Source organism: Schistocerca serialis, chromosome 10 (assembly GCF_023864345.2).
Source record: "Schistocerca serialis cubense isolate TAMUIC-IGC-003099 chromosome 10, iqSchSeri2.2, whole genome shotgun sequence".
NCBI classification, from domain to species: domain Eukaryota; kingdom Metazoa; phylum Arthropoda; class Insecta; order Orthoptera; family Acrididae; genus Schistocerca; species Schistocerca serialis.
The window spans coordinates 236054005-236077862 of record NC_064647.1 but is presented as its reverse complement, the minus strand read 5'-3'; the positions used below and the strand labels follow the sequence as shown (position 1 = coordinate 236077862).

The 23858-nt window shown below is 40.6% G+C and overlaps 1 protein-coding gene across 2 annotated transcripts in view; it reads right to left on the bottom strand.

The window, feature by feature from the left end:
* Window positions 1–23858, bottom strand: part of LOC126424857 (endoribonuclease Dicer-like) — a 308787-nt gene that overhangs the window by 107198 nt on the left and 177731 nt on the right. For both annotated transcript variants that reach the window (XM_050087670.1, XM_050087671.1), the window contains exon 12: window positions 9274–9498. In XM_050087670.1, coding sequence (XP_049943627.1) covers window positions 9274–9498 — 225 coding nt within the window. The remainder of the gene's footprint in view (window positions 1–9273; window positions 9499–23858) is intronic.

Genomic DNA, 23858 nt, shown 5'->3' with positions numbered 1-23858 from the left:
GTACACAGAACAAGAAAGTAAATAAGCTGTCTAAGGCGAGGCGATGTGTCCAGAGAATGGTTAGACTGACTGGCTGAGCGAGAGGCAGGCGCTTAAGTAATCTATCCGGGGCACCGCTATTGGCCGCTGGAACCACGTGTTCCACTGTGGCGCCCTCACACTAAATGCGGGCCAGGAGGCATGCGCAAGCTTATGGCGCGATGGTGCAGAGACCTCTAGAGGTCTTTGGCGTCCGTGATGTCTGGCGAGGATTCAAATTCCGCGGCTCGCGGTACCAGAGTTGTCAACAAAAATGTTGTTTCTATTGAGGTTCAAAAAATAATGCACAAATGGTGTCAGGCAAAACTTAGAAGAAATTCGTGCATCCATAAGATCTACGGGCATAGCATATTAAAACTTTTAATAATAAATTTCGTTTACTTTACGTCTACGGTCACAAAATTGTTGTTAACAGATTACTGATTTCAGTCTATAATGACCGTCTTCGGATCTGCAGCAAAATATGGGAAAACATAATTACATTAGCAGATTGTCTAGAGCTTAAAACAATAAATAGACCGCAATGAAAAGTACTACTGACACATACATGCAATTTGTGCACTTAAATTATGAAGAGACATACCTGTTTTATAAAAACAATGTCCTAATGTACTGCAGCCATAGTGGCGTAATCAAATATTAAACGTAAAATCAGCACCAGTGTTGTCAAATATATATAAATGACAGCATATGTAAGAGTCATCTTGTCAGCAGCACTACTGTTCAAAACAAACTGCTGTACAGTAGCCAAAAGATGTTTGTGCTGTAAGTTCACCAGATGTTGCTACTGTAGGCATAGCTATTTGTTTTATAGTTTTTATATTATTCTGTGCACTATGAGAGCTGTTTATTATGTATGTCATCATCTAGAATATTGGCACTTTAGCATATGTCAATATTGTCTGAACTCTTCCTCTTTTTAACAATCTAACTTTTGTCGTGTCCTATTTCATCGCTGTTCATTACTGTAATGCTTCTTATACCTTATAAGCCCATTACAGACTTTACCAATAGTAACGCCCCTTTATTTTATGCTGTTCAATTAATCATTGATGACTTGTGTATGCCTACAGTTGCAACGTCTGGTCTGTTCAAAATGGTTCCAGTAAAGTGGTGAAATACGAGAGCTGTATATTAAAGGGTCACAATATCAAGTTTAGAGCAGGAGAAAGCAATGGTCATTCATGCTGACAAGGGGAACACAGCAGTTCTTATATACAAAGACGACTACATTAAGAAAACGGAAGATTTTTGGCAGAAAACAATATTATAGAAATTCACAAAGACCCAACTGAGAAGTTTCAGTCTAGTTTGCAGCGAAAGACTGATAGTGCCCAGTTCCTTCTTAATGAATATGAAAAGAAATCGCTTAAAATGATGACTGTCAAACTTCCCCAGCTTAAATCTGAAGTTTTGATTAACAAAGATGGAAATCCGGTTTGTCAGATTGTGAACAATACGTCATCACCATGCTATAAATTAATTCTTAACAATAAACTTAAATCGGTTTACATGTTTGATAATTATTTTGGGGTCAAAAACAATTCTGAGATAGCAAATACAATCAAGGATATACATACAGGGTGTTACAAAAAGGTACGGCCAAACTTTCAGGAAACATTCCTCACACACAAAGAAAGAAAATATGTTATGTGGACATGTGTCCGGAAACGCTTACTTTCCATGTTCGAGCCCATTTTATTACTTCTCTTAAAATCACATTAATCATGGAATGGAAACACACAGCAACAGAACAGAACGTACCAGTGTGACTTCAAACACTTTGTTACAGGAAATGTTCAAAATGTCCTCCGTTAGTGAGGATACAAGCATTCACCCTCCGTCGCATGGAATCCCTGATGCGCTGATGCAGCCCTGGAGAATGGCGTATTGTATCACAGCCGTCCACAATATGAGCATGAAGAGCCTCTACATTTGGTACCGGGGTTGCGTAGACAAGAGCTTTCAAATGCCCCCATAAATGAAAGTCAAGAGGGTTGAGGTCAGGAGAGCGTGGAGGCCATGGAATTGGTCCGCCTCTACCAATCCATCGGTCACCAAATCTGTTGTTGAGAAGCGTACGAACACTTCGACTGAAATGTGCGGGAGCTCCATCGTGCATGAACCACATGTTGTGTCGTACTTGTAAAGGCAATGTTCTAGCAGCACAGGTAGAGTATCCCGTATGAAATCATGGCGGTCAATCGAGGAAGTACAGTACATACTGACGAAACTAAAATGAGCTCTAACATGGAAATTAAGCGTTTCCGGACACATGTCTACATAACATCTTTTCTTTATTTGTGTGTGAGGAATGTTTCCTGGAAGTTTGGCCGTGCCTTTTTGTAACACCCTGTATACCGAATAATGCGACATTGGCATCCTTGGATGTAAGAAACCTCTACAGTAACGTGCCAGTAAAAGAGACTATTTACATTATTAGACAATCTCCTATTCCATAATAAGATTAGTACTGCAGAGTGTAGAGAACTAACTGAATTTCTAGAATTTGTGGTAGCTTACAATTTTTTTTTACTTTCAATGACAAAATCAAAATCAAAATTAAAATCAAAATCAAAAGACGGGCTTGGGATGGGTAACAGCCTAGCTGGGACTTTAGCAGATATTTTTGTAAATGATTTAGAATGTAAATTTTTTGCCAAGTTTCGACAGCTAAAAGATAAAATGATTTATTATAAACAGTATGTTGATGACATTTTATTACTAATAGAAGGTGACACCATTGAGGTCAACACATTTGCCCAAGCAATAGGTAGCATGCACCCAAAAATAACTTTTACCACTGAAGTTGAAGAAGAGGGCTCCATTAACTACCTCAACCTTACTATTAAGAAAGTTAACAACAAACATAAGTTTTCGATTTTTAGAAAACCTACTTGTACTAATAGCGTCATCAATGCCAGATCACGCCATCCTTTCTGATACAAAAAGGCTTTCTTCACCTCCATAGTTCACTGGCTCCTTCGCCTACCTTTGGACGAAAGCGAAATATTTAAAGAACTCAGCATTTTAAATGAGATTGCGGTAGCTAACGGCTTTTCTGTAAATGACGCCATGAGCCCCTACAGTAGGCTAAAGAAATGTATAACGAAAAGAAGGCACACACACACACACACACACAGACACACACACACACACACACACACACACACACACACACACACACACAGAACCAGTAAAGATAGAACGAAAACCATTCCTATGAAATTTAATGGCAAAATGTCCCTGCAAATAGAAAAATGTTTCAAAAAGTCTGATGTCAGATGTGGCTTTCAGGTAAACAACACCCTAAAACTGTGAATAAACCAGAAACTGAAAGGGAAGTACGACATATTTGATGGCTCTGGAGTATACAGGATTGACTGCAATACCTGTGACTAATAGTATATCGGTCATATGGGCCGCTCTTTCAACCAAAGGTTTAAAGAACACTCACAGCCAAGGAACAAACCTGCTTTGGGACAGCATTTATCTGACACTGGTCAGTCTATAGGGAGCATTGAGAATTGTATGTGCTCTTAATTTGTTAGAGGAGCTTGAAATTTATAAGGCAAAAACGAAAGAACCAACAAAACTGCTTAACTCGCAGAGCGACTTCGTGCCCAATCACTGCTTTGCATTGTTTGACAATGTTTTACTTTAATCACTGAACACCTCTGTTATACAGGGTGTTACAAAAAGGTACGGCCAAACTTTCAGGAAACATTCCTCACACACAAAGAAAGAAAATATGCTGTGTGGACATGTGTCCAGAAACGCTTACTTTCCATGTTAGAGCTCATTTTATTACTGCTCTTCAAATCACATTAATCATGGAATGGAAACACACAGCAACAGAACAGAACGTACCAGCGTGACTTCAAACACTTTGTTACAGGAAATGTTCAAAATGTCCTCCAATAGCGAGGATACATGCATCCTCCCTCCGTCGCATGGAATCCCTGATGCGCTGATGCAGCCCTGGAGAATGGCGTATTGTATCACAGCCGTCCACAATACGAGCACGAAGAGTCTCTACATTTGGTACTGGAGTTGCGTAGACAAGAGCTTTCAAATGCCCCCATAAATGAAAGTCAAGAGGGTTAAGGTCAGGAGAGCGTGGAGGCCATGGAATTGGTCCGCCTCTACCAATCCATCGGTCACCGAATCTGTTGTTGAGAAGTGTACGAACACTTCGACTGAAATGTGCAGGAGCTCCATCGTGCATGAACCACATGTTGTGTCGTAATTGTAAAGGCACATGTTCTAGCAGCACAGGTAGAGTATCCCGCATGAAATCATGATAACATGCTCCATTGAGCATAGGTGGACGAAACAAAAATTAGCTGTAACATGGAAATTAAGCGTTTCCGGACACATGTCCACATAACACCTTTTCTTTATTTGTGTGTGAGGAATGTTTCCTGAAAGTTTGACCGTACCTTTTTGTAACACCCTGTATATAATTTGTTGATAATTCACCTACAATCGAGGGCCTTATATATTTACTTTTTTTTTGTTGTTGTTGTATGCATAACTCTAGTATTTTCTTGTTCCTTCTCTGCTCATTTAATATACTGCATTAACTAGATAATGTTGTTCACACATTGGTATGGAATTGCATCATTTTTTTTCTTGCAATGAGGTGCCGCATGGTACGTGGGGCCCTCTGGTGGTCAAGTTCCTTTAACCACTTCTCACCTATGCATAATTCTGCCATTAGCGCTAACAGAGGGCGCCGATTCTGTGCGGCAGTATGTTTTCTTTCATTGTGGCTTTTTTTAGCTATTTGTTTTATAGTTTTTATATTATTCTGTGCACTATGAGAGCTTTTTATCACCTATGTCATCACCTAGAATATTAATACTTGAGCATGTCAATTATTGTCTTTTAACCCTTCCGCTTTTTAACAATCTAACTTTTGTCGTGTTCTATTTCATCACTGTTTATAACTGTAATGCTTCTTATATCTTATAAGCCCATTACAGACTTTCCTGATTGTACCCCCCCCCCCCTCCCCCCTTTATTTTACACTGTTCAATTAATCATTGAAGGTTTGTATATGACTACAGTAGCCATATCTGGTGAACTTACAACACAGACATCTTGTGGCTACTGAATGGCAGTTTGTTTTGAACAGTAGTACTGCTGACAAGATGACTCTTACACATGCTGTCATATATATATATATATATATATATATATATATATATATATATATATATATATATATATATATATATATATATATATATATATATATTTTTGACAATGCTGTTGCTGATTTTACATGTAATATTTGATGACGCCACTGTGGCTGCAGTACATTAGGACACTGTTTTTATAAAACAGGTATGTCTCTTTATACTTTAAGTGCACAAATTGCATATACGAGGGCCGTTCAGAAAGTGACCTCCGGTTGATTTAAAAAAATACACCAAGTTAAATAAAAATATTTTAATATGTACATCTTACAACTACATCTTTGCACTATTTTTCTACATAGTCTCCATAGCGATTGAGGCACTTATCGTATCTCTTCACAAGCTTTGAAATTCCTTCTGCATAAAAATCACCCGCTTGTGCCTGGAGCCAGCCTGTGACCGCATCTTTGAGCTCTTCGTCGTCATCAAACCGCTGTGACCCGAGCCATTTCTTCAAATGCATGAAGAGGTGATAATCACTTGGCACCAGGTCTGGGCTGTAAGGTGGATGGTTGATAACGTCCCACTTGAAGGACTCAAGAAGGGCCGTTGTTCTGCGAGCAGAGTGAGGACGGGCGTTATCGTGCAAAAAAACGATACCGGAAGTCAGCATACCACAGCGTTTGTTCTGTATAGCCCGTCGTAACTTTTTTATTGTTTCACAGTACACGTCTTGATTAATGGTCGTACCACGTTCCATGAATTCAACCAACAACACCCCTTTGGCATCCCAAAACACCGTTGCCATCAGTTTTCTGGCAGAAAAATCTTGCGAGGCTTTTCTTGGTTTGGTAGGCGAATTTGAATGTGCCCACATCTTTGATTGTTCTTTTGTCTCAGGGTTCACGTACTTAATCCAGGTTTCGTCACCGGTCACGATTCTGTTTAACAATGGTTCTCCTTCGTCCTCATAACGTGACAGAAAGTCTAATGCAGAGGCCATTCTTTGAGTTTTGTGGTGGTCAGTAAGAATTTTGGGCACCCATCGTGCACAGAACTTACGGTAACCCAATCTTGCTGTCACTATCTCGTACAAGAGAGTCTTAGAAATCTGTGGAAAACCAGTAGACAACTCAGACATTGAGAAACGTCGATTTTCACGAACTTTTGCATCAACTGTCTGAACGAGTTTGTCAGTCACCAATGATGGTCTACCACTCCTCTCTTCATCATGAACGTTTTCTCGTCCACTTTTAAATAAACGTACCCATTCACGGACAACTCCTTCACTCATAACTCTTGGTCCGTACACGGCACAAAGCTCACGATGAATAGCTGCTGCAGAATATCCTTTGGCTGTAAAAAACCTTATGACAGCACGCACTTCACATTTGGCGGGGTTTTCTATTGCAGCACACATTTCAAACTGCCACAAAAACTAAACTAGTGCAGGTACGACGTTCACTCGACCACGGCTTGATGCCGACTGACCTGTTGAGTGCGTGAACGCACAGATGGCGTCACTACTCCCCCCACAACCCGCACTGTGACCAATCGGAGGTTACTTTCTGAATCGCCCTCGTATATGTCAGCAGTACTTTTCATTATGGTCCATTTATTGTTTTAAGCTCTAGACAATCTGCTAATGTAATTATGTTTTCCCATATTTTGCTGCAGATCTGAAGATGGTCATAATAGACCGAACCAGTAATCTGTTAACAAAAATTTTGTGACCATAGACATGAAATAAATGAAACTTATTATATATATGGTTCACTGTTTTATTCCCGACAATTTCGCAGCTTGTGTCAACTTTCACTGTCATACTTTAGCAAAAGATGTTGATGACAACCTGAGAAAGCTCTGGTCATATATAAAATCACTAAGTAGGTCGAAGACTTCTACCAGCCACTTGTCAGTCAGTCTGGGATGGCAATAGAAGACAGCAAAAGAAAAGCTGAACTTTTAAATTTCATGTTTAAGAAATCAATTGTGCAGGAGGGTCGCACAAACACACCATTGTTCAACTGTCATACAGAGACCCACATGGAAGACATACAAATAGGCGTCCATGGCATAGAGAAGCAACTGAAAGAGCTGAAGACAGATAACTCACCAGGTCCAGATGGATTCCCAATTCAGTTTTATCCTTAATTATCTTGCATTTATCACGAATCTCTCACCCAGCACAAAGTCCCAAGGGACTGGAGAAAATCACATGTGAACATTATATAAAAGAAAGGGAAAAGAACGGACTGACGTAATTACATACCAATATCCTGTTTGCTGCAGAATTTTGTACACATTCTGAATTTGAATATGATAAATTTCCTTCATACAGATAAGTTTCAGTCCACAAATCAGCACAGATTTAGGAAGCATCATCTGTGTGAAACTCGGCTTCTCCTTTCTCACATGATATCCTATAAACTATGGAGGGAGGACAACAGCCAGATTCCATATTCCTAACTTTCTTGAAAGCATTTCACCCAGTGCCTCAGGGCAGACTGTTGATGAAGGACCGAGCATACAAATTAGGCTCCCAGATATGCCAGTACTTTGAAGACCTTTTAAGTAATAGAACCCAGTATATTGTTCTTGATGGTGAGTGTTCATCAGACACATGGGTATCGTCAGGAGTGCCCCAGGGATGTGTGATAGGACCACTGCTGTTTTCTGTATACATAAATGATCTGACGGACATTGTGAGCAGTAGTTTACGGCTATTTCCTGATGTCGCTGTGGTGTATGGGAATGTGTCGTCATTGAATGTCTGTAGAAGAATACAAGAAGGGTCAGACTACATTTCTAGTCGGTATGATGAATGCCATCTTGCTCTACATGGAGAAAAGTGTAAGCTAATGCGAATGAGTAGGAAAAACAATCCTGTAATGTTTGAATAGGGCATTTGTAGAGTGTTGCTGGACACAATCACACTGATTAAATATTGAGGCATAACATCTGGTAACGATTTCAGTTTATTGAGAGAATTTTAGAAAAGTGTATTTCATCCATACAGGAAACAGCATATAGGATGCTGGTGCAACCCATTCTTGAGTACTCCTTTAGTGTTTGGGATTCTCACTAGCTCAGATTAAAGGAAGACGTTGAAGCAATTCAGAGGCATACTGCAAGATTTGTTAGCAGTAGGTGTAATCAGCACAGGAATAATAGAGAGATGGTTCATGAACTCACATGGCAATACCTGGAGGTAGCACAATGCTCTTTTCATGAGGCACTATTGCAGGAATTTACAGAACCCACACCTGACGCCAGTTGCTGACTGATTCTACTGCCCTTAATGTATATTTTGCATATGCACCACGACGAAAACATGAGAGAAATTAGGGGTCATATGGAGGCTTTTCGACAGTCGTTCTTTCCTCACTCTATTTATGAGTGGAACAGGACGTGAAACGACTGGTAGTGGTATGTGGTACCCTCTGCCATGCACCATATGGTGGCTTGTAGATTATGTATGTAGACGTAGAATGTAGGTTAGTATGCTTGATAAAATAAATCCGTTAATTTATTTAATGTTTTTCTCAATCCAAGAAACCACTTGATCCATAACTATCCAGTTGAGGTACGAGCAATTACATAATACATGTAAAATGTTACTTTTTTTCCTGTAAAACTAGTGAACTTAAATTCTTAACATACAAAAACAAAAAGGTTATTGATATTGTACACAATAAACAACTTACAATAGCAAACAGTTCTAAATTACTAAGAGGAACTCTTATACACAATAAAAGAACATGTCACAAGCAAGGCTTACAGATTTGAAAATCTGAGGTTAACACTTAATTTATTTCACTCGGTCCACACTTGAGATAATAACTATGAATGGATTCTGTTCAATCAAAAGAGCATAGGCACATGAAAACCAACATCAATCTTCTAAATTATCTTTATGGATTAGAAATGAACACTAAATGTTTTTGTGAAAAAAAAAAATCTCAGTTAACTTGCCGTGTTAAAGTTAATAAAAAAACTTTTTATTGAAAGACTCCACTGCTGAAGTCTTTGCAGCCACTTGAAGTTTTTACACAAGATATGAAAAAGAGAATAAAAATTAAATGGGTACCTTCCGGGTATAGAGCTGCTTGCGCTTCTTTGTGCCTGCTTCAGGCTTCCCCTTTGGCACTGCTTCCCTCTTTATGAATGGGAAAAATGTTAGATATGACATAACATCTTTCTCATATGATACAGCACACAGATGATCATCTAGCTCACCACATTGGTAGAGTCGTTTAACTGTCTCAAATGCCGCATACCGTTTTGCCATCTTCCGATTGCTCTGTGGTCTACCCTGAAATAAGTTCTCTATAAATACTGGTTTGTGGTAGATTTTCTTATGGTGCATCACTTACCCCAACAAATAAAAAAGATTTAAAAATTTAGAAACTGAGTAACCTTGGAGAGAATTACAAATGTTGCTAACAGGAGCTACTCTGGATTTACAAAAAAAATGTTATCAAATGTTGTGGGTACATATTATCTGGCCACAAAATATAAAGACAAACTGCTCTTTTTGAATAAAAGTTTTCGGGGGAACACAATACTTCATTAGCTGCATCTCCCGTGAATCAGAACTGCTATATCTCATTATGATGCAGGGCATGTCAGTTGGCTTACAAATGTAACTGAGAGATAAACCAAATCTATGTACAGAGGTTGGTGCAAGTAAGAGGACTGTTACCCACATCCACAAGATTCTTACCTGCATCCACAAAAACTTTCAACTGCAACATCAGATACTGCTCTTGTCTTCAGTTTGAACACTGGTTTGACGAGCTCTCCATGCTATTCTGTTCCGTGCAAGCCTCTTCATCTCCGAATAACTACTGCAACTTACACCCTTTTGAATCCGCTTACTGCATTCATCTCTTTGTCCCCTCTACAACTTTTATCCCCCCCACTATTCCCTCTAATACTAAATTGATTATCCCTTAAAATCTCAGAATTTGCCCTATCAACTGATCCCTTCTTCTAGTCAGGTTGAGACACAAATTTCTATTCTCCCCAATTCTATTCAGTACAAATAGTTTTCTGTTTATGGCAACCACAGCTGAAGTAATCAATGTTTCTGAAATAAACTGCTTTCAACTGTATACGAACTTTTACAGAAACACGACCGGTTTCGTGATTTCAAATCACATCTTCAGATGTTCTTACATCGGTAAATATTTAAGCCCTGATACGAGGAGGAGGGAGGACTTCTCAAAACAAAATACCGTTACTGGCAACAAGCAGGGAATCATAGTTCAAACTGACCAGTTAAAAAACTGTCATGTTAAAAGTGTGGCAAGGCAGTTGGAGCATTGCTGCCCGCAACTTCCTGACATGAAGTAAGTGCGCTTTTAACATGTTGGTTTTTCACCTGGTTCATTTCAACTATGATGCCCTACTTATTGCGAGAAACAGTATTTTATTTTGAGAAGTTTTGAGTTCCCCTCCCTTCGGTATCCTGAGATTAAATGTTTTACTGACGAGTGTACACCTGAAGATATGATTTGAAATCAAGAAACAGGCCGTGTTCGTGTAAAAGTTTATGTACAGCTGAAAGTGGTTTGTTTCAGAAATATCTACTCAGTGAAACGTTATTATACATGTTACCTACCCATCTAATTTTCACTGCTTTACCGTAGCACCACATTTCAAATATCTTTATTTTGTCTTCTACAAACAGTTCATTGGCCATATTTCACTTCAATAGCTGGCAACACTCCAGACAAATACTTTTAGAATAGACTTCCTAATACTTAAATCTATACTGAATGTTAAAAAATTTCTCTTCTTCAGAAACACTTTTCTAGCCATTGCCATTCTACATTTTACACAATCTCTACTTTTGCCATGATCAGTTTGATTGCTGCCCATGCAGCAAAACTCTTCTACTAGTTTAAGTGTCTGATTTCCTAATATAATTGCCTCAGCATCACTTGATTTAATTCAACTATATTCCGTTATCCTTGTTTTGCTTCTGTCGGTGATCATCTTATATCCTCCTGTCAAGACAATGTCCATTCCGTTCAACTGCTCTACCAAGTTCTTTGCTGTCTCTTGACAGAATTACGATGTCGTCGGCAAACCGCAAATTTTTTATTTGTTTTCCCTGGACTTTTATTCCTGTTCAAAATTTTTCTTTCCTTCCTTCACTGCTTGGCCAATATACACATTGAATAACATAGGCGATAGGCTACAACCCTGTCTCACTCCCTCCTCAACCAGTTTCCCTCTCATGTATCTCGACTCTTGTGACTGCTGTTTGTTTTCTGTATAAGTTGTAAATATCCTTTTCTCCCCTGTATTTTACCCCTGCCACCTTCAGAATTCCATAGATAGTATTCCAGCCAACATTAATAAAACCTTTCTCAAAATCTACAAATGCTACAAATTTGCTATAAGTTTGCCTTAATCTATCATCTAAGCTAAGTTGGAGGGTCAGTACTGCCTCAGGTGTTCCTATATTTCTCCGGAATTCGAACTGATTATTCCCGAGGCCAACTTCTATCAGTTTATCCAGTCTTCTGTAAAGAATGTGCGTTAGTATTTTGCAACCATGACTTATTAAACTGACAGTTCGGTAACATTAACACCTGTTAGCACCAAGTTTCTTTGGAACTGGAATTATATTCTTCTTGAAGTCTAAGGGTATTTTGCCTGTCTCATACATCTTGCACACCAGATGAAAGAATTTTGTCATGGTTGTTCCTCCCAAAGTTATCAGTAGTTCTGTCAGAATGCTGTCTACTTCAGGGGCCTGGCTTCGATTTAGGTCTTTCAGTGTTATATCAAACTCATCTCACAGTATCAGATGCACCCTCTCATCTTCATCTATGTCCTCTTTAATTTCTATAGTACTGCCTTCAAGTTCCTCTCCCTTGTACAGACCTGCTATATATTCCTTCTACCTTTCAGCTTTCTCTTTTTTGCTTACGATGTTTTCAATAGAGCTCTTAATATTCATACAGCTGTTTCTCTTTTCCACAAAATTCTCTTTAATTTGCCTGTAGCTGGTATAGAATCTATCTTTCCCCTAGTGATATAAGCTCTAAATCCTTACATTGTCCTCTAGCTATTCCTGCTTAGCAATTCTGCATTTCCTGTCAATCTCAGTTTTAGACATTTGTATTCCCTATTGCCTGCTTCATTTGGTGCATTTTTATATTTTCTCCTTTCATCAGTTAAATTTAATACTGCCTGTGTTATCCAAGGATTTCTACTAGGCCTCATCTTTTTTCTACAAGACAGATATTGTTAAGTTCCATCCTGGATTTTCCACTGCTCGACAGATGTTAAAATATATAAAACCACTTTAATCCAAATATTTATCAGCTGCAGTCAGACCTCAAAATTTACATTCCACTGATTAAGGGCTTGGAGACGGGTCATAAACAACATTTTAACTGACAACAGCCTGTCAACCTCTTGGAAAATTACACAAGTTTATTTTATTTTTTCATAATTACTGAAAGTGCCTTTTTGGAATTGATGTAATATCCAAATGGAATATGTAATCTTATGTATGTTCATTATATATCTAAAAACAAAGATGATGTGACTTACCAAATGAAAGTGCTGGCAGGTCGACAGACACAAACAAACACAAACATACACACAAAATTCAAGCTTTCGCAACAAACTGTTGCCTCATCAGGAAAGAGGGAAGGAGAGGGAAAGACGAAAGGAAGTGGGTTTTAAGGGAGAGGGTAAGGAGTCATTCCAATCCCGGGAGCGGAAAGACTTACCTTAGGGGGAAAAAAGGACGGGTATACACTCGCACACACACACATATCCATCCACACATATACAGACACAAGCAGACATATTTAAAGACCTTTTAGCTTTCGCAACAAACTGTTGCCTCATCAGGAAAGAGGGAAGGAGAGGGAAAGACGAAAGGAAGTGGGTTTTAAGGGAGAGGGTAAGGAGTCATTCCAATCCCGGGAGCGGAAAGACTTACCTTAGGGGGAAAAAAGGACGGGTATACACTCGCACACACACACATATCCATCCACACATATACAGACACAAGCAGACATATTTAAAGACAAAGAGTTTGGGCAGAGATGTCAGTCGAGGCAGAAGTGCAGAGGCAAAGATGTTGTTGAATGACAGGTGAGGTATGAGTGGCGGCAACTTGAAATTAGCGGAGATTGAGGCCTGGTGGATAACGGGAAGAGAGGATATATTGAAGAGCAAGTTCCCATCTCCGGAGTTCGGATAGGTTGGTGTTAGTGGGAAGTATCCAGATAACCCGGACGGTGTAACACTGTGCCAAGATTTGCTGGCCGTGCACCAAGGCATGTTTAGCCACAGGGTGATCCTCATTACCAACAAACACTGTCTGCCTGTGTCCATTCATGCGAATGGACAGTTTGTTGCTGGTCATTCCCACATAGAATGCGTCACAGTGTAGGCAGGTCAGTTGGTAGATCACGTGGGTGCTTTCACACGTGGCTCTGCCTTTGATCGTGTACACCTTCCGGGTTACAGGACTGGAGTAGGTGGTGGTGGGAGGGTGCATGGGACAGGTTTTACACCGGGGGGGGGGTTATAAGGGTAGGAGCCAGAGGGTAGGGAAGGTGGTTTGGGGATTTCATAGGGATGAACTAAGAGGTTACGAAGGTTAGGTGGACGGCGGAAAGACACTCTTGGTGGAGTGGGGAGGATTTCATGAAGGATGGATCTCATTTCTGGGCAGGATTTTAGGAAGTCGTATCCCTGCTGGAGAGCCACATTCAGAATCTGATCCAGTCCCGGAAAGTATCCTGTCACAAGTGGGGCACTTTTGTGGTTCTTCTGTGGGAGGTTCTGGGTTTGAGAGGATGAGGAAGTTGCTCTGGTTATTTGCTTCTGTACCAGGTCGGGAGGGTAGTTGCGGGATGCGAAAGCTGTTGTCAGGTTGTTGGTGTAATGCTTCAGGGATTCCGGACTGGAGCAGATTCGTTTGCCACGAAGACCTAGGCTGTAGGGAAGGGACCGTTTGATGTGGAATGGGTGGCAGCTGTCGTAATGGAGGTACTGTTGCTTGTTGGTGGGTTTGATGTGGACGGACGTGTGAAGCTGGCCATTGGACAGGTGGAGGTCAACATCAAGGAAAGTGGCATGGGATTTGGAGTAGGACCAGGTGAATCTGATGGAACCAAAGGAGTTGAGGTTGGAGAGGAAATTCTGGAGTTCTTCTTCACTGTGAGTCCAGATCATGAAGATGTCATCAATAAATCTGTACCAAACTTTGGGTTGGCAGCTGGGTAACCAAGAAGGCTTCCTCTAAGCGACCCATAAATAGGTTGGCGTACGAGGGGGCCATCCTGGTACCCATGGCTGTTCCCTTTAATTGCTGGTATGTCTGGCCTTCAAAAGTGAAGAAGTTGTGGGTCAGGATGAAGCTGGCTAAGGTAATGAGGAAAGAGGTTTTAGGTAGGGTGGCAGGTGATCGGCGTGAAAGGAAGTGCTCCATCGCAGCGAGGCCCTGGACGTGCGGGATATTTGTGTATAAGGAAGTGGCATCAATGGTTACAAGGATGGTTTCTGGGGGTAACGGATTGGGTAAGGATTCCAGTCGTTCGAGAAAGTGGTTGGTGTCTTTGATGAAGGATGGGAGACTGCACGTAATGGGTTGAAGATGTTGATCTACGTAGGCAGAGATACGTTCTGTGGGGGCTTGGTAACCAGCTACAATGGGACGGCCAGGATGATTGGGTTTGTGAATTTTAGGAAGAAGGTAGAAGGTAGGGGTGCGGGGTGTCGGTGGGGTCAGGAGGTTGATGGAGTCAGGTGAAAGGTTTTGTAGGGGGCCTAAGGTTCTGAGGATTCCCTGAAGCTCCGCCTGGACATCAGGAATGGGATTACCTTGGCAAACTTTGTATGTGGTGTTGTCTGAAAGCTGACGCAGTCCCTCAGCCACATACTCCCGACGATCAAGTACCACGGTCGTGGAACCCTTGTCCGCCGGAAGAATGATGATGGACCGGTCAGCCTTCAGATCACGGATAGCCTGGGCTTCAGCAGTGGTGATGTTGGGAGTAGGATTAAGGTTTTTTAAGAAGGATTGAGAGGCAAGGCTGGAAGTCAGAAATTCCTGGAAGGTTTGGAGAGGGTGATTTTGAGGAAGAGGAGGTGGGTCCCGCTGTGACGGAGGACGGAACTGTTCCAGGCAGGGTTCAATTTGGATAGTGTCTTGGGGAGTTGGATCATTAGGGGTAGGATTAGGATCATTTTTCTTCGTGGCAAAGTGATACTTCCAGCAGAGAGTACGAGTGTAGGACAGTAAATCTTTGACGAGGGCTGTTTGGTTGAATCTGGGAGTGGGGCTGAAGGTGAGGCCTTTGGATAGGACAGAGGTTTCAGATTGGGAGAGAGGTTTGGAGGAAAGGTTAACTACTGAATTATTAAATATGTCTGCTTGTGTCTGTATATGTGTGGATGGATATGTGTGTGTGTGCGAGTGTATACCCGTCCTTTTTTCCCCCTAAGGTAAGTCTTTCCGCTCCCGGGATTGGAATGACTCCTTACCCTCTCCCTTAAAACCCACTTCCTTTCGTCTTTCCCTCTCCTTCCCTCTTTCCTGATGAGGCAACAGTTTGTTGCGAAAGCTTGAATTTTGTGTGTATGTTTGTGTTTGTTTGTGTCTGTCGACCTGCCAGCACTTTCATTTGGTAAGTCACATCATCTTTGTTTTTAGATATATATTTCCTATGTGGAATGTTTCCCTCTATTATAACCATATGTATGTTCATTTAATGACAAACTTCCTGGCAAATTAAAACTGTGTGCCAGACCAAAACATGAACAAGCGACCTTTGCCTTTTGTGGCCAAGTGTTCTAGCGACTGTGCTATCCAAGCATGACTCGCGGCCTGTCCTCATAGCTTTCACACCAGTCAGCACATTGCTGCAGAATGGAAATTTCATTCTTAATTTAATTACTATTCATTTTGTCAGTACTGCCTAATAATTACAATGTTCACATTACTTGTATCAGCTTATTGGCATCTTGAGAAATGGTCAATTCCCTAACAATTTTATCATTCTGTAAATGATAATTGTTTACTACAGCAGTGTCACATTGTTTGTGCAATGTGCAATATTTTAAATACTTCTCTCTTTGTATGTGGAAAGTACTGAGAACCTTTTTTGTAGGAAATTTAATATAGTTTGATTTTGTACTGTGATTTTCACTAGAGGCCATGGTTTTCGAGTTAAAGATAAACACACAGAAGAGGTATTCAAATTCAGCCCTAAAAGCCCCCCCCCCCCAACAGTTGTCGGGATTTTTAATACGTTGTTCATGGCATTCCCTCCTATCACAGTACAATAACTTGCAACTACATTTACTATTTCCCATGTTGTTGTTGTTGTTGTGGTCTTCAGTCCTGAGATTGGTTTGATGCAGCTCTCCATGCTACTCTATCCTGTGCAAGCTTCTTCATCTCCCAGTACCTACTGCAGCCTACATGCTTCTAAATCTGCTTAGTGTACTCGTCTCTTGGTCTCCCTCTCCGATTTTTATCCTCCCCGCTGCCCTCCAGTACTAAATTGGTGATCCCTTGATGCCTCAGAACATGTCCTACCAACAGATCCCTTCTTCTAGTCAAGTTGTGCTAGTAACTCCTCTTCTCCCCAATTCTATTCAATACCTCCTCATTAGTTATGTGATCTACCCATCTAATCTTCAGCATTCTTCTGTAGCACCACATTTCGAAAGCTTCCATTCTCTTCTTGTCCAAACTGTTTATCGTCCATGTTTCACTTCCATACATGGCTACTCCCCATACAAATACTTTCAGAAACGACTTCCTGACACTTAAACCAATACTCAATGTTAACAAATTTCTCTTCTTCAGAAACGCTTTCCTTGCCATTGCCAGTCTACATTTTATATCCTCTCTACTTCCACCATCATCAGTTATTTTGCTCCCCAAATAGCAAAACTCCTTTACTACTTTAAGTGTCTCATTTCCTAATCTAATTCCTTCAGCATCACCTGAGTTAACTCTACTACATTCCATTATCCTCGTTTTGCTTTTGTTAATGTTCATCTTATATCCTCCTTTCAAGACACTGTCCATTCTGTTCAACTGCTCTTACAAGTCCTTTGCAGTCTCTGACAGAATTACAATGTCATCGGGCGAACCTCAAAATTTTTATTTCTTCTCCATGGATTTTAATACCTACTCCGAATTTTTCTTTTGTTTCCTTTACTGCTTGCTCGATATACCGACTGAATAACATCGGGGAGAGGCTACAACCCTGTCTCACTCCCTTCCCAACCACTGCTTCCATTTCATTCATGTCCCTCGACTCTTATTACTGCCATCTGGTTTCTGTACAAATTGTAAATAGCCTTTCGCTCCCTGTGTTTTACCCCTGCCACCTTCAGAATTTGAAAGAGAGTATTCCAGTCAACATTGTCAAAAGCTTTCTCTAAGTCTACAAATGATAGAAACGTCAGTTTGCATTTCCTTAATCTAGCTTCTAAGAAAAGTCGTAGGGTCAGTATTGCCTCACGTGTTCCAATATTTCTACGGGATCCAAACTGATCTTCCCCGAGGTCGGCTTCCAACAGTTTTTCCATTCGTCTGTAAAGAATTCACATTAGTATTTTGCAGCCATGGCTTATTATGCTGATAGTTCGGTAATTTTCACATCTGTCAACACCTGTTTTCTTTGGGATTGGAATTATTATATTCTTCTTGAAGTCTGAGGGTATTTCACCTGTCTCATACATTTTGCTCACCAGATGGTAGAGTTCTGTCAGGACTGGCTCTCCTAAGGATGTCAGTAGTTCTAATGGAATGTTGTCTACTCCCGGGGCCTTGTTTCAACTTAGGTCTTTCAGTGCTCTGTCAAACTCTTCATGCAGTATCATACCTCCCACTTCATCTTCATCTACATCCTCTTCCATTTCCATAATATTGTCCTCAAGAACATCGCCCCTGTATAGACCCTCTATATACTCCTTCCACCTTTCTGCTTTCCCTTCTTTGCTTAGAACTGGATTTCCATCTGAGCTCTTGATATTCATGCAAGTGGTTCTCTTTTCTCTGAAGGTCTCTTTAATTTTCCTGTAGGCAGTATCTATCTCACCCCTAATGATAAATGCCTCTACATACTTACATTTGTCCTCTGGCCATCCCTGCTTAGCCATTTTGCACTCCCTATCAATCTCATGTTTGAGACGTTTGTATTCCTTTTTGCCTGCTTCATTTATTGCATTTTTGTATTTTCTCCTTTCATCAATTGAATTCAATATCTCTTCCGTTACCCAAGGATTTCTATTAGCCCTTGTCTTTTTGCCTACTTGATTCTCTGCTACCTTCATTATTTCCTCTCTCAAAGCTACCCATTTTTCTTCTACTGTATTTCTTTCCCCCATTCTTGCCCATAGTTCCCTAATGCTCTCCCTGAAGCTCTCTACAACCTCTGGTTCTTTCAGTTTATGCAGGTCCCATCTCCTCAAATTCCCACTTTTTTGCAGTTTCTTCAGTTTTAATCTGCAGTTCATAACCAATAGATTGTGGTCAGAGTCCACATCTGCTCCTGAAAAGTCTTACAATTTACATCTCTGTCTTACCATTATATAATCTATCTGACACCTTTTAGTATCTCCAGTATTCTTCCATGTATACTTCTTTCATGATTCTTAATCCAAATGTTAACTATGATTAAGTTATGCTCTGCGCAAAATTCTACCAGGTGGATTCCTCTTTGATTTCTTAGCCCCAATTCATATTCACCTACTACGTTTCCTTCTCTTCCTTTTCCTACTATCGAATTCCAGCCACCCATGACTATTAAATTTTCATCTCCCTTCACTATCTGAATAATTTCTTTTATCTCATCATACACATCTTCAATTTGTACTACTGTAATAGGCGTGGGCTTCGTATCTATCTTGGCCACAATAATGTGTTCACTATGCTGTTTGTAGTAGCTTACCCACACTCCTATTTTTTATTCATTATTAAACCTACTCCTGCATTACCCTTATTTGATTTTGTATTTATAACCCTGTATTCACCTGACCAAAAGTCTTGTTCCTCCTGTCACCGAACTTCACTAATTCCCACTATATCTAACTTTAACCTATCCATTTCCCTTTCTAAATTTTCTAACCTACTTGCCCGATTAAGGGATCTGACATTCCACGCTCCGATCCATAGAATGCCAGTTTTCCTTCTCCTGATAACGACGTCCTCTTGAGTAGTCCCCGCCTGGAGATCCGAATGGGGGACTATTTTACCTCCGGAATATTTTACCCAAGGGGACGCCATCATCATTTAACCACACAGTAAAGCTGCATGCCCTCAGGAAAAATTACGGCTGTAGTTTCCCCTTGCTTTCAGGTGTTCGCAGTACCAGCACAGCCAGGCCGTTTTGGTTAGTGTTACAAGGCCAGATCAGTCAATCATCTAGACTGTTGCCCCTGGAACTACTGAAAAGGCTGCTGCCCCTCTTCAGGAACCACACGTTTATCTGGCCTCTCAACAGATACCCCTCCGTTGTGGTTGCACCTACGGTACGGCTATCTGTATCGCTGAGGCACGCAAGCCTCCCCACCAACGGCAAGGTCCATGGTTCATTTATTTTATTTTTTTCTTTTACTTTATAGGCTATTATTACATCATTAGCTTGGTTGTGCACTTACATATTGTAAAACTTATGTCGGTATAAATTTTACCTCAGAATTTTGTGACTTTTAACAGCATAAAGTTAACGATTAAATTATTTTGTCTGGCCAAGAATGACTCAGACAGAAAACAGAAATAGAATGTAAGTGTAATTAGATGGAAAAGCATGAAGAAGGGCAGATATCAACCATCAACGAACCTAACCCCTCCAGGACACTATGCACTCCAAGCAACATGGTGGTAAGCCATCATGAATGGGTGATAATAGTGACTTAAAACAATAACAATTATTATTATTAACTGCATGTTAAAATCATTGGGGGAAGTGGCAACAAAACGACTATTCACGTTGGTGTGTAGAATATATGAGTCTGGCGACATACCATCTGACTTTCGGAAAAAGCATCATCCACACAATTCCGAAGACAACAAGAGCTGACAAGTGCGAGAATTATCGCACAATCAGCTTAACAGCTCATGCATCGAAGCTGCTTACAAGAATAATATACAGAAGAATGGAAAAGAAAATTGAGAATGTGCTAGGTGACGATCAGTTTGGCTTTAGGAAAAGTAAAGGGACGAGAGAGGCAATTCTGACGTTACGGCTAATAATGGAAGCAAGGCTAAAGAAAAATCAGGACACTTTCATAGGATTTGTCGACCTGGAAAAAGCGTTCGACAATATAAAATGGTGCAAGATGTTCGAGATTCTGAAAAAAGTAGGGGTAAGCTGTAGGGAGAGACGGGTCATATACAATATGTACAACAACCAAGAGGGAATAATAAGAGTGGACAATCAAGAATGAAGTGCTTGTATTAAGAAGGGTGTAAGACAAGGCTGTAGCCTTTCGCCCCTACTCTTCAATCTGAACATCGAGGAAGCAATGATGGAAATAAAAGAAAGGTTCAGGAGTGGAATTAAAATACAAGGTGAAAGGATATCAATGATACGATTCGCTGATGACATTGCTATCCTGAGTGAAAGTGAAGAAGAATTAAATGATCTGCTGAACGGAATGAACAGTCTAATGAGTACACAGTATGGTTTTAGAGTAAATCGGAGAAAGACGAAGGTAATGAGAAGTAGCAGAAATGAGAACAGCGAGAAACTTAACATCAGGATTGATGGTCACGAAGTCAATGAAGTTAAGGAATTTTGCTACCTAGGCAGTAAAATAACCAATGACGGACGGAGCAAGGAGGACATCAAAAGCAGACTCGCTATGGCAAAGAAGGCATTTCTGGCAAAGAGAAGTCTACTAGTATCAAATACTGGCCTTAATTTGAGGAATAAATTTCTGAGGATGCACGTCTGGAGTACAGTAGTGAAACATGGACTGTGGGAAAACCGGAAGAGAAGAGAATCAAAGCATTTGAGATGTGGTGCTATAGACGAATGTTGAAAATTAGGTGGACTGATAAGATAAGGAATGAGGAGGTTCTACGCAGAATCGGAGAGGAAAGGAATATGTGGAAAACACTGATAAGGAGAAGGGACAGAATGATAGGACATCTGCTAAGACATGAGGGAATGACTTCCATGGTACTAGAGGGAGCTGTAGAGGGCAAAAACTGTAGAGGAAGACAGAGATTGGAATACGTCAAGCAAATAATTGAGGACGTAGGTTGCAAGTGCTACTCTGAGATGAAGAGGTTAGCACAGGAAAGGAATTCGTGGCGGGCCGCATCAAACCAGTCAGTAGACTGATGAGGGGGAGGGGGGGGGGGGGAACACTGCATGTGAATACTGACATTATCCTTCAACTTTTAACCTTAAGTAATTATTATTTTGGATATATGCAGATATCCCTATAAGTACCTTCATTGGCATTGGCATGGGCTTTTATCCACAAAGTTAATTGTTACTGTGGGTACAGAAACAGATTTGCAGGGAGTTCTATCGATAGAGAATACCCCCCCCCCCCCCCACATTTTCCTATGCATTATGGAAAACTCTCATAAAATACATCCAATCAGTAATCAGAATCTTCAACAAGTTGCGACACACTGCTCAGTCTCTGGCTGCAATTTTTTAAAGGTAGTAATTAGTACAACTGGCCGTAAGCAAAGATATTTAATCATTTAAAAGACTTTTATAGTATCATAGATAGCGGCATTATCTCTTACAAATATTCCAAGATCCGAAGAATTTGAGATGTGGTGTTGCAGAACAATGCTGAAAATTAGGTGGATTGATAAGGTAAAAAACAAGGGTGGATTGATAAACAAGGAAGTTCTCCACAGAATTTGTGAGGAAAACGAAACATAGAATACTGACTGAAAGTAGGATAGGACGGCAGGACATGTGTTAAGACATCTTGGAATGAGTTTCGTCGTACAAGGAGGAGCTGTAATGAGCAAAACTATAGGCAATTACAGAGGCTGCAATATGCCCAAAAATAGATGAGGACATTGCGTGTAATATCTGCTCTGAGATGAAGAGGTTGGCACAGGAAAGACAGTCACCGTGGGCCACATCAAAGCTGTCATAAAGCTTACGACCTTCCTGTTCTTACAATAAAAGATAATGTGCCACTCTGCTTGCCTGCTATATTATTAAGTACTGTATTAATGGTGACACCGGCTACTAACAAGTTAAGAGTTTTCCTATGCTACACTACTGTTTGGTTTTCAGTCTGAAGACTGGTTTGATGCAGCTCTCCATGCTACTCTATCCTGTGCAGGCCTCTTCATATTCAAACAACTACTGCGACTTAAACGTTCTGAATATACTTATTGTATTGATGTCTTGCGTCTCCCTCTACTATTTTCACCCTCAACACTTCCCTCCAATAATAAATTCTTGCTCATTTGATGTGTCTGAATGTATCCTATCAACCGATTCCTTCTTCTAGTAAGGCTGTGCCACAAATTTTTCTCCCCAATTCTACAGTACCACCTCCTCATTAGTTATTTTATCTATCCATTTGATCTTCAGCACTCTTCTGCAGCAGCACATTTCAAAGACTTCTATTCTCTACTTGTCTATTGTCCACATTTCACATACATACATGGCAACACTCCAGACAAATATTTTCACAATAGACATCCCAATACTTAAATCTATATTTGATGTTAAAAAAAAATTATTTTGTTTAGAAACACTTTTCTTGACATTGCCAACACCTACTACTTTAAGTGTCTTATTCCCTAACCTGACTCCCTCAGCATCAGCTGATTTAATTTGACTACATTCCACTGTCTTTATTATGCTTTTGTTGATGTTCATCTTACATTCTCCTTTCAAGACACTGTCCATTCCGTTCAACTGCTCTTACATGATCTTTGCTGCCTTACAGAATTACAATGTCATTGGCAGGCCTCAAAGCTTCATCTTTCTTTCTCCCTGAACTTTAATTCCTACTCCAAATTTTTCTTTGGTTTCCTTTACTGCTTGAATAACACCGGAGCCAGGCTACAACCTTGACTCGCTCCCTTCTCAACCTCTGCTTCCCTTTCGTGCCCCTCAACTCTTTTATTGTTTAAAACATTATTACGTACAACACAAATTAGGATAGATAGGTACTCGGCACATCAGGTGGCACGAGTGGCACACGGGCTCGTTTAACAGTAGACTAAGTTATCGGGCAAAAAAGTCCCCCAGCTTCAGAAAAATACACACATTCATACATGCACACAGCACACATACACAGCCTCTGATGTCTCCATGCACTGAGGTACATCTTATTTTTGATGGGTTGGTGCGGGCTATGGACCGACAGAATACTAACAGACAGAGGTCATTGTGGAAGGATGGGTTGCAGCTGGAGGTGGGTAATTTAGGGGGTTCCACGAGCCAGGTAACTACAAGGAACACTAGCAGGACTGGGTTCTGGCTAGGGATAGGAAACTTTTCTGTACTGATGCAGTTGGAAGGAGCAAGGATCCACTGTGGAGGATATAAACACAGATGATGTGACTTACCAAACGAAAGCTCTGGCATGTTGATAGACACACAAACATAGACACAAAATTCAAGCTTTCGCAACCAACGGTTGCTTCATCAGGAAAGAGGGAAGGAGAGGGCCTTT